Source organism: Ursus maritimus, unplaced genomic scaffold (assembly GCF_017311325.1).
Source record: "Ursus maritimus isolate PB19 unplaced genomic scaffold, ASM1731132v1 scaffold_24, whole genome shotgun sequence".
NCBI lineage: Eukaryota > Metazoa > Chordata > Mammalia > Carnivora > Ursidae > Ursus > Ursus maritimus.
In genome coordinates, this window is record NW_024424897.1 from 13316977 (window position 1) to 13331446 (window position 14470).

The 14470-nt window shown below is 36.7% G+C and overlaps 1 protein-coding gene across 5 annotated transcripts in view; it reads right to left on the bottom strand.

Annotated features, from left to right (window-relative positions):
* The window catches only part of HELZ (helicase with zinc finger), a 152458-nt gene that overhangs the window by 26805 nt on the left and 111183 nt on the right, over positions 1 to 14470 (bottom strand). For all 5 annotated transcript variants that reach the window (XM_040640372.1, XM_040640374.1, XM_040640370.1 and 2 more), the window contains 4 exons: positions 13375 to 13426; positions 12355 to 12545; positions 10422 to 10629; positions 4389 to 4468 (listed from right to left, as the gene is read on the bottom strand). In XM_040640372.1, the coding sequence (XP_040496306.1) occupies positions 4389 to 4468; positions 10422 to 10629; positions 12355 to 12545; positions 13375 to 13426 (531 nt within the window). The remainder of the gene's footprint in view (positions 1 to 4388; positions 4469 to 10421; positions 10630 to 12354; positions 12546 to 13374; positions 13427 to 14470) is intronic.

Sequence of the window (14470 nt, forward strand, 5' to 3'; positions counted from 1 at the left end):
CATCTTGCGCTGGCGCTTAAGAAGGCCTAAGAAGACTTAGTCCGTACCCTCAAGCGCTGAGAGTGAGGGTTGGTAAACGATGGTCCCCAGGCCATTTTCAGCCCGCCAAATTTTTGCAGCTAAATTTTTCCTGGAACACAGCCACCCCCATTCACTGCCACACTGTCTATGGCTGACTTCTCACCGCAGTGGCAGTGCTGAGTGACTGCCACAGGAACCATAAGGCCACAAAGCCTGAAGATGCACTATCCGGCCTCTTGCGGGAAAAGTTTGCAAAGCCCAGGCTTGGAGTCCAGTGAAGAATACCAACGAGTAAACACAAAATTAGAGGTGTTAACAAAAGGATGTGATAGGAGATCCTAGACAGTGAGAGGACAGCCTGAGACAGTGAGAGGTGACTCCACAGAGGCTATGGCGTTTGAACTGAATCTTGCACAACGAGCTGGCATTTACCAGTGAGGGAAGGACACTCTAGGTAAAGGTAACAGCTTAACCAAGGAGGGGGGAAAGGAGAAAAACCTGGCAGATTTGAGGAGCATGAGAAGCTTTGTGTACACAGAGCTACAACCTCACTTGTTTGGATGTTAGTTTTCCCCTTCCTGACATCAGATAAAACTGCGAGAGTCCAATTATTGAATGATTCAATACTGAGAATAAACATTTTTAATCCTGTATGTAAACTGTGGTAAGCTACCAAAGATTTGTAAGCTAGGGAGTGCTATCATTCTTCCACAATCCAAGTTTGATCCTAAGTGGTGACAATGTGAAAACTGAAATATAAGGTGAAAAGAAGCAATTTTTCTTTCCCATCTCTGTCAAAACACTCAGTGAGCTGCTTTGGTATATCAATCTCCTTGTAAGTTTCAATGTGGAAAGAGTCACTGAGGACTACAGAGTACTTGCCTCACCAAAGGCTCTCAAGAGCTGAACACGGAACTGCCTGCTCTCGAGAACCCAGAACAAGCAGCTTGCTCCTGAATTGCAGCTGAGGTACTCCTGGCAACCAAGCCATCACAACAGTGGCTGCGATGTGCCAATCGTGCCTCCAGTGCATTTTCATCTCTCATCACTAGTTCACATGGAATGCCACGGAATTTGGCCAATAGGGCCTTAAGATTACTGGGTGTATATAAATTGTCCAGAAAATGAAATGAGAAGAATGACAACTTCACCCCAGTCGTCCCAAATAGCTGTAATGCCTGCTCTCTGAATGTCTCAGAGCCTATTACCCAAAACGGCATTATAAGTAAAGAGCATCTTCAATAATGAGTTGTCACTAACCGTCTACAATGAGCCAAGATTTAAGCTTTATATATTAAATCATAAACTTAATCTGCAAAATTTTTTTTAAAGTTTCAGAACCTACTTAAGGTTCTTTATAAACAAACGTTGTCCCCCACAAATCTTCATCTTTTTGATGATTAATGCTACATTCAGCTGCAATACATATTTTTCCATAAGATACCGTTGAAAAGCATACTCAGATCACATGAGGGAGGCCGTGATTAGATGTGAAGGTTGTTTGTGGATAAGCTGCCTCCTTCACTTCTGACCTTGACATGGACAAGCAGCTAGGCCAGTCATAGAAACTTAGTCAAGACTGTGCTACTCGACGGGGTGCCTGGGTGGCTAGTCAGTTAAGCAGCCAAATCTTGATTTCACTTCAGGCCATGATCTCAGGGTCCTGGGATCCAGCCCCTCCTTAGGCTCCCCGCTCATCCAGGAGTCTGCTTGTCCCTCTCCCTTTGCCCCTCCCCCCACTTCTCTCTAAAATAAATAAATAAATTTTTAAAAACAAAAAAAAGACTGTGCTACTCAGGGCACCTGAGTCGCTCAATCAGATGGCTGGGCATCTGACTCTTGCTTTCGGCTCAGGTCATAATCTCAAGTCATGGGATCAAGCCCCACTCTGCTGAGCACAGAGCCCGCTTGTCCCTCTCCCTCTGCTCTTCCCCCTGTGTGCTCTCTCTCTCCATCTCTCCCTCTAATGAACAAAATCTTTAATAAATAAATAAATACTCTGCTACTCTATGATACTACAATGGGCTAAGCAGCATAGAGGACTGTAATGTCTAAAGGTGCCTGAGAATTAGATTATTACCAGAATTAGATTATCCTCCATCACTTTCCTCTTAATACTGAGGCACTGAGTCAAGCAGAGCTAGGAATTGGCTTGCCCCGAGGCCCTAGGACAAAGCATCAGGGTGGAAAGAAAATGAAACATGTCTATCAGGTTGCCTAGTTCCTAAACAGGGAAAGATCATAAAAGAAATTTTAAAACAGGGACACGAGAGACACTTGGCTATCTCGGCTTCGGCTGCTCTCATAGCATCCAAGGCTCTTGTGGTAGGTTGTGCCCTACGCTGCCTCTGACTACAAGGGCTGCCACAGCATCCTCACTGCCACCTGTTCTCTCCCCTCATCCCTTTCCACACACACAGAACCCCCACTTGCACGGCAGCTCCCTCTTGCCACTGGCTGCCTCACTTGTACTCCTCCAGTAGGTACTAAGTCCTCTCAGTGGTAGAAACTGTGAGTCAGAGCTGCTTATGGGACGTAAGTCACTGAATATAGAGAACAGTTGCTTAAAGCAAGCTGGAGTTGGAAATACAGATTTGGAAGTCATCATCATGCAGCAGAGATTTAAAACCATGGAACTGACCTAGTTTACAGTGAAAATCATAGAATGCAGAGAGGTGTAGGACAGTGACAGAACCCTGGGAAACCCCAACATAAGGACCAGGGACAGATGGGAAGGGGGTGGGCAGGAACTTATAAAAGAGACAGGTCATGTTAGAGTTGTGGAAAGTAGAAATGTATGTCAAAGAAACCAAAAGAAACAAGATGGTCAAGAAGAAGGAAGTAGAAAATAGTAACAAATACCAGAAAAAAGACAAATAGGACTACAACTGAAGTGGGTTCATAAGAGTTGGTTGCTTGAGGGGCCCCTGGGTGGCTCAGTCGGTTAAGCATCTCCTTCAGCTCAGGTCATGATCCCAGAGTCCTGGGATTGAAACCCACATCACGCTTCTCCCTCTGCCCCCACCCAGCTCGTGATCTTTCTCTCTCACTCTCACTTTCTCTCAAATAAATAAAAATAAAATTTAAAAAAAAAAAAGGGTCGGTCACATAAAGCTCAATAGTTTCAGTGAAATGTCAAAATCTAATACAAGACTGGTTAAGGGGCAAAGAAAAGATGAGGTAGAAAGGTGAACTTAGAGAGTAGCTATAAAGGAGATGAAAGGTCATATAAAGTGGGGGTTTTGTTTGTTTGTCTTTAAAACTGTCTACCAATCAATTTACTTACCGGCTGAGGAGGAAGGACTAGTAGCTAGAAAGAATCTAAAGACAATTGAGGAACAAGGACAAAGTCTATGAGGTGATCAGAAGAGGAGAGACTAGTCTTAAACGAAACTGTCTGAGACTGAAACTCTTCTACCAGACTCTTACCTGGGTGTTCAAGGATATAGAAAAAGTGATTAAGTCTAAGGCCTTAAATTAACAGTGCGACATCCTGATGTGGTGACTCTAAGGCAAGGTCATCTCCTGATCATAAGGATAATAGAAGATGGAAGGTATCAGGCATGAGAAGAGCTGCTGAGAAATCGGGCAAAAGGAGCTAGGTCCACGTAAAAGAAATGCAGAGAAGCCCCTGAGGTTCCCTGAGATTAGAAAATATTAATTTCTAGTGGCACTAATTCAACAATGATTTGATTTTCCCTAAATGGTTCATAAGCACAGAAGCAAGGACAGTAGATGAATGGTAGATAAGGAGTTTAGGATTAGTGATGACATGAATAAGTCGTGGGGATAAAAGGTACAGCATACGGAATGTAATCAATGGTATTGTAATAGCGCTGTACGGTGACAGATGGTAATTACACTGTGGTGAGCAAGCATAACGTATAGACTCAGTGAATCACTATGTTGTACACCTGAAATTAATGTAACATTATGTGTCAACTATACTTCAATTTAAAAAGTTAAGGATTTATACAGTAGATGTAATGAGAGAACAAGGTAAGCTAAAGCAACTTAAGGAAGTTAAATCTTCCTTCTTCACTATACCACCTCTGCATTCTGAGATTATTCAATGACACATCTACAGCTGTGTCTTCACTTAGTACTTTATCACGGAAAGGCTCTAAATTCAAGTCTATCACCGAATAACACAAATTGAGAAAATATACGAATAAACCAGATAATGTAGCCACAAAGAAAAAGTGAAGGGAGAGAGGATAACACAACCCACCAGATCCTCATGAAACAATAAACATAAAAGACATACTTAAAAAGATAGAAAATTTTCTTTAAAACGTCAAGATTCCAAGATATCAATCAGACTAAATCCATCAGGACAATGCATTCACCAAATGTAAGCTGCATACCTGTTTTGATTCTGTAGGCTTTTTCTCTGGTGTTCGAATCTTATTAATTTCAGGTCCAGGATTATTTGTATCACTTTTACCTAAGAAAATATTTAAAAATTCTTATAAATTGTCTCCAATGGATATTACATTTCCAATGACTAACGATTATTGGGCAGAAGCAGAATATTTTGAACATTTTTCACCCTTTACATTAATTTATACTACTGGATTTGCTTTTTCTAAAGTTTCAGAGTTACAGTTTCCCTGCAAGAAAGAAAATTTATACTTAAACCTCATTGTCAAAACAAAAGCTTAATAAAGGAATAACCTTAAATCATGAAATAATTTCAAAGATAATTGCCCATTCTTCAGGAATTTGTAGCCTCGTTTTCTTAAACTAGATGCACAAAAGGCATTGGCATTCTTGCCTATTTATAAAGGCTCAATGCTTTGGCCATTCACAAATTCAATTAAGCAAAAATCCAAATAATACGCCAGACCAATTTAAAGAAGGAACCTAAACAGAATAGATATTCTGAAAGGAATGTAGTTATACTACTTAAAAGTAATAGATAGCAAACTAAATATAAGTGGATGATAAATAGCAAAGGAAGCAAAATTAAGATTTTTTTTAAATCACAATTAAAATAGAATTAAATAATGCTATTCCACACATGTGAAAGGATCTTATTCTTCTTTTTTTAAGATTTTATTTATTTACTTGAGACAGAGAGAGAGCCAGGGGGAGGGGCAGAGGGAGAGGATCTCAAGCAGACTCTGAGCTGAGCATGGAGCTTGACTCCGGGCTCAATCTCACAACCCTGAGATCATAACTTGAGCCAAAATCAAGAGTCGGATGCTTAACCAACAGCCACCCAGGCGCCCCACACATTTGAAAGGATTTTAATCTGTAAGAGTTAACTGCTAGATATTTTAAATTCCTTGAAAAAATCCCTGATTTGGGCTCTTGTTTAAAAAACACTCTCTTATGGGGCACCTGGGTGGCTCAGCCAGTTAAGCATCCAACTCTTGATATCAGTTCAGGTCTTGATCTCAGGGTCATGAGTTCAAGCCCTGCATTGGCCTCCACGCTGGGTATGGAGCCTATTTACAAATAAATAAATACATATATACATACATACATCCCTCTTTTAGGAAAGCTACTGGAAAATTGCAATATGAATTTTCATGCCAGAACATGCTTACCACTAAACTTCAAGAAATGAAAACTACAATGTCTGAGATGAAAAATACACTGGATAGTTATATGCAAGTAATGAATCATGGAACTTTACATCAAGAACTAGGGATGTACTGTATGGTGACTAACATAATAAAAAATTATTATAAAAAAAAAGAGAAGAAAAATACACTAGATAGAACTAGCAGATTAAACACTGTAGAATAAAAACTTAGTGAACTTGAGGCATAGCAACAGAAACTACACAAAATGAAACACAAAAAGAGAAAGAGAAAAAAAAAAGTAAAGTGCATCCATGAACTATGGGGAAACTTTAATCAGCCTAATATTTGGGTAGCTGGAATTCCTGAAGAAGCCAAGAGGAGGTGAGACAAAAATATCTTTAGAAATGAAGGTCAAAAGTTTCCAAACTTGATGAAAACTATAAATCCACAGATCCAAGAAGCTCAACAAAACCCCAAACACAAGAGGCATGAAGAAAACTACACCAAGGTATATCATAAGCAATCTCCCAAAACCAGTAGAAAAAGAAACTCTTAAAAGGAGTCAGAGAAAAAAAGCCACATTATATATAGAAAAACAAAGGTAGGATGACATCAGATTTCTCACTAGAAACAATTCAACACAAGAAAACAGCAGAGTAACATCATCAAAGTACTTAAAGATTGAAAACTGTCAACCAAGAATTCTATACCCTGCAAAAATATCTTTCAAAAATGAAAGTAAAACAAAAATATTTTCAGGCATACAGATACTGAAAGAATTCATCACCAGTAGAGTCACATTACAAAGAATGTTAAGAAAAGTCCTTCAGGCAAAAGGAAAACTCTATCAAATGAAAACATGAATAGAAAGAAAGAAAAGAAAAGAAAAGAAAAGAAAAGAAAAGAAAAGAAAAGAAAAGAAAAGAAAAGAAGAGAAAAAAAAAAAAAAAGAAAAGAAAAGAAAGACTGATTACCAGAAATGCTACCTACATGGATAGATACAAAAAATTATTGTTCTTATTTAAAACTCTTTAAAAAGATACTTGGCTGTTTAAACAAAAATAATGTAAAAGTAAAATGCATGACAGTAATATCATAAAAGCCAAGAGAGGAAAAATTGAAATTTTAGAAGGTTCTTTTACTGTACATGAAGTGGTAAAATATAAATTAGAAAGTAGACTGTGAGATGTTAAGATGTATACTATAAACTCTAAAGCAAATACTAAAATAATAAAGCATTATAGCTAATAACCAAAAAAAGGAGATAAAAAGGAATCATAAAAAATTTTCAACTAATCCAAAAGAAGGCAGGAAAAAAGTCAAGGAGAAACAAAAACAGACTGGACAAATTAAAGAGAGCAAGATGATAAAATCAAGCCTAACTATATAACCACATTAAGTATAAATGGTCTAAACACCCCAATTAAAAGGCAGAGATTGTCACATTGGACAAAAACAAAAATCAAGAACCAACCATATGCCATCTAAAATACTTGCACTGTAGGGACACCTGGGTGGCTCAGTCGGTTGAGCACTCAACTCTTGGTTTTGGCTCAGGTCATTAACTCAGGATCTCAGGATCATGGGATTGAGCCACACACAGGGCTCCATGCTCAGCAGGGAGTCTGCTTAGGATTTTCACTCTCTTTCTATCCCTGCCCATCCCCCAAACCTCTCTAAATAAATCTTTTAAAAAATAAATTCAATAAATGCACTTTAAAGATTTTATGCATTAGAGACAGAAAGAGCATACATGAGAGAAGAGGCAAATGGAGAAGGAGAAAGAGAATCTCAAACACAGCCCGAAGCAGGGCTCGATCCCATGATCCTGAGATCATGACCTGAGCCAAAATCGAGAGTCAGATGTTTAACTGACTGAGCCACCCAGCTGCCCCAAGAAATGCACTTTAAATATAAAGACACAAAGAGATTAAAAGTAATAGGTAAAAAAAAAAGAAAGAAAAGAGGAAAGGGTCAAAAAAGATACACCATGCCACCACTAGTCAAAAGAAAGCTAAAGCGATTACATTAGATATTAATGTAAGTGATTAGATTAGATATTAAGCAAAGTAGATCACAGAGCAAAGACTATTACCAGGGATAAAGGAAGTCACTCCAAAATCACAAGAATTAATTAATCAAGAGCACATAATCCTAAATGTTGATGCTCCTAATAACAGAACTTCAAAATTAATCAAGCAAAACTTAAAGGAAAAATAGACAAATGCCAATTGTACTTGGACATTTCAATATTGTCCTCGCAATACATTTTTTTTAAAAGTAGACAGAAAATCAGCAAGAATATAGTAGACCTAAGTAACATTTATAGAGCACTTCATTCTTCTCAAGTGAACATGGAACACTTGCAAAGATACACCATATTCTGGGCCATAAAATAAATCTCAATAAATTCAAAGGAGTTAGAGTCATACAAAACATGCTTTCTTACCACAATGGAATTAATGCAGAAATCAGTGACATGAAAATTCTTAGAAGACCCCTAATAACTGGAAACTAAAACTTCCCTTTCTAAATATTCTATCGACCTAATTTCAAGTGAAATTAGAAAGTGTACTCAACTGAATGAAATGAAAATACAGCATCAGAATTTGTGGGATGCACTACTGAGGAGGAAAATAGTAACACTAAATATTTATATTAATTTAAGCTTTCACTCTAACAAAATATGTGTAAGAGTCATATACTGAAAACTTAAAAAAAAAAAAAAGGCCGAAAGAAGTTAAAGATCTTTAAAAAGAGAGAAACAGAGATATTCTGTTCATGTATCAGAAGACTCAATACTGTTAAGATGTCAATCCTCCCTAAATTGACCTACAGACCAACACAATCCCAATCAAAGCCCCAGGAGGGTTTTTTGTAGAAACCGAGAAGCTGGTTCTAAAATGTATGTGGAAATGCAAAGGACCTGGAATAGACACTTTTGAAAAAGAACAAAGTTGGAAAACTCAAAGTACTTGATGTCAAGACTTTATATAAAGCTACAGGAATCAAGACAGCACATTTGGCATACACATCAACATGTGCATCAAAGGAACAGAACGAAGACTTCATATATGTGGTCAACTGACCTTCAACAAAGGCACTACGTTTAATAGAGGAAGGACAGTGTTTTCAACAAATGGTACTAGAACAAATTAAAACAAAAAAACAAAAACAAAAACAAAACCCTCAATTCTTACCTCATACCACATATAAAACTCAACTCAAAATGGACCTAATGTAAGAGCTAAAACTATGAAACTTCTAGGGGAAAAAAAAAGATCTTTGTGATCTTGGGTCAGTCGAAAAACTTCATACACCACACCAAAAACATGACTCAGAGAAGAAAAAAAAAAACTGGATAAACTGAATTTTATCAAAAGGAGAAACTTCTACTCTTTGAAAGATACTGTTAATGGAAAGGCAAGCCATATCCTGGGAGAAAATATTTTCAAAACATGTATCTACTTAAAGATTTGTATCCAGAATATATACAGAACTCTTATAACTTCATAAAACAAACTAATAAAAAAGTGGGCAAAAATACAAAGAGACACTTCATGAAAGATATACAGAGGGCAAATAAGCCCAATGAAAAAATATGCAACATTACTAGTCATTAGGAACATGCAAACTAATATTATGATCAGCTATTATCAGATACCCACTAGCAAGGGTAAAATTAAAAAGACTGACAACACTAAGTGCTGATGGGAATGTGGAACAGCTGGAAATCTCATACATTACTAGCTGAAATGAAAAGCGTATCAGCCACTGTTGGAAAACAGCATGGCAGTTTCTTATAAAGTCACCTATATATTTACAATATGCCTGGCAATCTTACTCCTGGGCATACACCCAAGAGAAATGAAAACATATGTTCACACATATGTTCATAGCAGCTTTATTCATAAGAGACAAAAATTAGAAATAACTAAGGTGCCCATCAATTGATGGGTAGATAAAAACATTGTGATGCATCCGTATAATAGAATACTAATCAACAGTAAAAGGAACAAACTACTGACACAGACAACATGAATGAATCTCAAAAGCATTAAGTTAAGTGCATGAAGCTGGACACACAAAACTATATACTCCCCAATTCCATTTACATGACACACTAAACACAAAAGAACAGAGACAAAAGTCTGATCGGTGGTTGCCCGAGGCTGGGGGTTGGAGACAAGGCAGACTACAAAGGGATATGAGGGAACATTTTGAGTTATGTAAATATCCTGTATCTTGATTCTGGTGGCAGTTAACAACTCTCCGTATTTGTCAAAACACATCAACTGTACATTTTAAAAGTGAATTTTACGGTCTATAAATTATACCTCAATAAACCTGACTTTAAAAAACAGACTGGGTAATTTTCCCTTATTTATAATTCAAGTAGACAGGAGATTGTGACTTACATAAGAACTACTTTAAATCAAGAGTAGCACTCATGTTTAGTACAGCACAAAAATAAATTTGGGTCAGTAAAAATGTTTTAACAGGAGAGGATTTTGTCTCAATTTTAAATAACTATCATTTAAAACACTCTAAATATTGGGCACCTGGGTGGCTCAGTCAGCTGAGCGTCCGACTCTTGGTTTCAGCTAAGGTTTGTGGTCTCAGTGCCGTGAGATCAAGCCCCATGTTGGGCTTCGTGCTCAGCGGGGAGTCTGCTTGAGATTCTCTCCCTCTCCCTTTGCCCCTCCCCATGCTCTCTCTCTCTCTCTCTCTCTCTCTCTCAATAAATACATAAATAAATAAATAAAATCTTTCAAAAAAATAATCATACTGTTAAAAGAACTTTACATGTTGATACGAACAGGCATATCACCAATTGAGGAACGTGAGAATCGTGAAGCAGCTCACCATTTCGACTTGGCTCATGTTGCTCCTTCTCCTGATGCTGGTTTTGTGGCTGCCCTATGCTGACAGGTGGGTGGTGCCCAAGGCCATACGGTATGGGAGACCCCCGTCCGTGTGTCTGTAAGAGGTTCATATTGTAGGCCATCGCTGCCTGGTGTGTAAGGATCCGAGGATCGACTGCAAATCTGCCCTGGTACCCTGTCCATGGTACCTAGGTTATTAGAAGGAATAAAATAACTGCATTAAGAACATTTCGAAAGGCAAGCTGCTATAGCGCTGCTGATTAGGAAAAAGCAAACACACACAGAGATGTTAATCTTATTAAAATGAATAACTACAAAGTCAAACAATTGGCAGAATTACTGCTACATCTTAGCTGGTCAAACACTGGCTTCCTTAAAAAAAAAAAATTGGCTTCCTGAATCTTTAGTGTGTAGGGAAAATTGATCATTTTTCAGGTTTGGAAGAAAATGAAGACTTAAAATTGATAATTATCCCCTGACACATTAAATCATTTTATAATCTTGAATCATTTCCCCTCAATATGAATGTATACATGTCACAGATTACCAAGAAAATTAACTTTTAAATTATAACGGCATAGTTATGTAGTTTAATAGACCAAATGAGAGAACAGGGGGAAAATTAAGAAGGAATTTAGGCTAAGGAGTCTCGACACAAAATATACATAACCAACTTCACATGAATAACCCAATCATTTCATGTTCATTTACTATAGGCAAAATTCAAACAGGCTATTAGTTTAATTAATGCTTTTGATTAATTCAACTCTTCCCTTAAACCACTGAAATAGAACATTTCTTTAGGTGTATCTAAACATATCATCTCTGCATACTAACATAAAAGGATAAATACAATGACATCTAAGCTACTGCCCCTTTCTTACTGTAATATAACCGTTAAATGCAGACTCCTAAAAAAAATCTTACATAATAAAAGCCTCTTTGACCTAGTAAAATGAAATATAAATCCTAAGGGACTTACTATTTAAAGCAAATGATGTATAATGTTGCCAGGCTGTCTGGGAAGAAATAAGGGGTCAGCTAAAATTGAACATCTATGGGGAGTGGGCATGAATTACATATTTCTTACTGACAGTTATTCTCATTGGCTGCTGTAATTATAAACAATTGTGATCAATATGGCTGAGAAAGGTTTATAGCTAGGCATTTTTCCATTTTGGTGGTGTGGGGTGCCAAAAATCCTCAGCAATAATCACATATGCCTGAAATTACAATACTTGCCTTAAGTGAAAGATGTGTTTTCTAGACTAAAATTTCTGAATTTGGAAATATTATTATATCAGCAAATTAACAAAATTACCAAAATATTAAAGAATCTTAAAGGAATAAAAATGGGTTTTACACAAGATGGAAGCCCTCTAAATATCTATTGTCTTAGAAAGGATTTAATAATCTTTTTAAGTACCAGTAAGATTTCATAAGGAGTGAAATTTTTCAGATAAATACAGATCCAGAGAGCTAGACTAATCCAAGCTTCTTTGTCTCCTCCAAAAAACTATATTTCCTAGGAAGGGTTAGTGAATTATGAAGAATAAAAAAGTAAAAGATAAAATAAAACATCACTTTATAAAACAAGAGACCAATTTACCAGCTCTGTTAACTTTTGGCTCAATTTTCCCAGTAAAAATATTTTAAAAGAATACAAAGGCTTCTCAATCAAAACACCCAATTTACAGATTGCTTCATCGTCATTGACAATCTAGTAACAAATTGTAAGCAACAACTCATATTTCTTTGGTCATTTCGAAATTTGAAGGTTAAAGAAAGAGCTGCTTTAAAAGTTTATAGGCATTGAAAAAAAAATTTTTTAAAGGTAGAACACTATTTGGGATAGTTACTGATTTAGTGAAGCCTATTTTATTCAACAGAAAGTATCTCAAATGTCCACTTACAGGTAAAGGCACCGACATAACTACATTCCCTCCATAGACAGCAGGTACATAAAGAATACTTGTCCCAGTGTGAGGATCTATTCTTTGAACAGGGCTTGGAGATTTCCCCAAATTTGGGTGAGGTCCAAGAGGGGGTGGAGGAGTATATGCTCTAATAGGATTGCCAATAAGTACAGAAGGATTGGGCTGAACTGAAAAATAAACAGAGAGAAGATGCACTCAGTAGTTGTACACATTCCTCTAGACAAGAACAATTTAAATCACCAACAGCAAAATACATTTCCCAGGTTTGTCATAAGGTATCTTATAATCAAAGAAATACCAATGTGGAAGAGTAAAGCATATTAAAAAAAAAATAACCATTTTACAATGTTCCCTAAAATTAGCTTGACATATACAAAGTATTCCTTTTGTAAACCAGAATAATTGTAAATGTCTTCCAAGAAGCTAGAGGTGTGTCTTTCAAGAGAGAAAACCATACACACTCAGTAAACATTCTTCTAAGATTAGAAAATATACATATATACAATCATTGTATACAATATATACAATACATATATACAATACAAAAATATCTGCAATCCTACACAATAAAGTTTTGGCTTGCACCTGTAATACAGCCACAAACAAAATGAAGGTTAAGCAATTATTATTTTAAAAGCACAATTCTGTAATACTTTAAATCGTTTAAGTACTCTTCATCTTGAAATTTCAATGACCCAACATTTGTAGGATGTAAGTATGTTCCAAAAACTTTTGTTGCATAGGCTTAAATGTTTTTCCTCAAAACTTCTAAATATAAATCACCTGTTTTCAGAACCAGCATAACAAAGAATTCACAAGACTGGATGTGTTAAGAAAAGAGTTAAGTGAGTTCCAAGGTGTATGTGTTTGTGTGTGTGTATGTGTGTGTGTGTGTGTCCATCCCTCTCCCCATCCTCGTCTTTCCAGTGATGAAGTTTGGGGGTAAATCTCTTATATAATAAAAGCAAGCTATCACAGGACTAATTTTCCACTTACCAATTCCATCATTCTGGAAATGATCATTCTGGGTATGATGGAGGCTTTTCCCCTTTACAGAAAAAAACAGAAGTATAATAATTTAAACACATTTAATATTAGGAGAACAACAACTACCTTCCCAATCCTATGCAAATTAAATATATACATCAACAACTAAAATTCAAAGACTGCGAGTTTGTAATTAATAACCATTGGACGGCTTTGAGTCAACTTTTTAAATATTAAGTCGTTGTGGGTAGGTGCCTGGGTGGCACAGTCACGCATCTGCCTTCGGCTCAGGTCATGATCTCAGGATCCTGGGCTTGAGCTCCATGAAGGGCTCCCTGCTCAGTGGGGAGTCTGCTTCTCCCTCTCCCTCTGCCCCCCTTCCTGCTCATAGTCTCACAAATAAATAAATAATACCTTTTAAAAAATGAATAAATAAATAAATATTAAGTCCTGTTGTTACGCCTCTAGTTTTCTCAGCTTCAAAGGGTATCTAAAATTCTTTGTTTAAATGATTTCTTAAATAAAAAGAAATAAGCAATCAATGTGATTGAAACCTAAATTCTATTCCTTTGCAGCTTCTCTACAAATTTTCTATTAATTAAGTGATGAAATGAAAAGTTGTTTTTTTAAGGTAAAAACATCAGTCTTCAACTCCTGAGGATGAAAACCTTTAAAACAACCATGTGAACATAAACATGGTTTGGGACTTTCGGTATTTCGAGCATGATTCATGGCATCTTAAAGTGTAAAATTTACTGAAGGAACAGGAAAAGACACTGACACAATCTGCTTAAGAGAATGTACAAATGTTCTAGAAAGCAATTTGGCAATATTACCAGAAGCACCAAAAATGTACACACACTTTAACCCAATAAGTGCACTCTGAGGAATTTATCCAAATGAAATAATACTGGATTTGGGCACAGATGTTCATCACAGCATTGTTTATATGTGTGTTAAATGTTAACAACCAAAATGTCCATCAACTGAAGATTTGTTAAACAAGCAACACTAGATTCATATACCACTAAAGGGGATGACTTTAGGCAGAAACAATATTTGAAGACACAATGGTTCTGAATTTCTGGACTTTAAAAAATGTCCT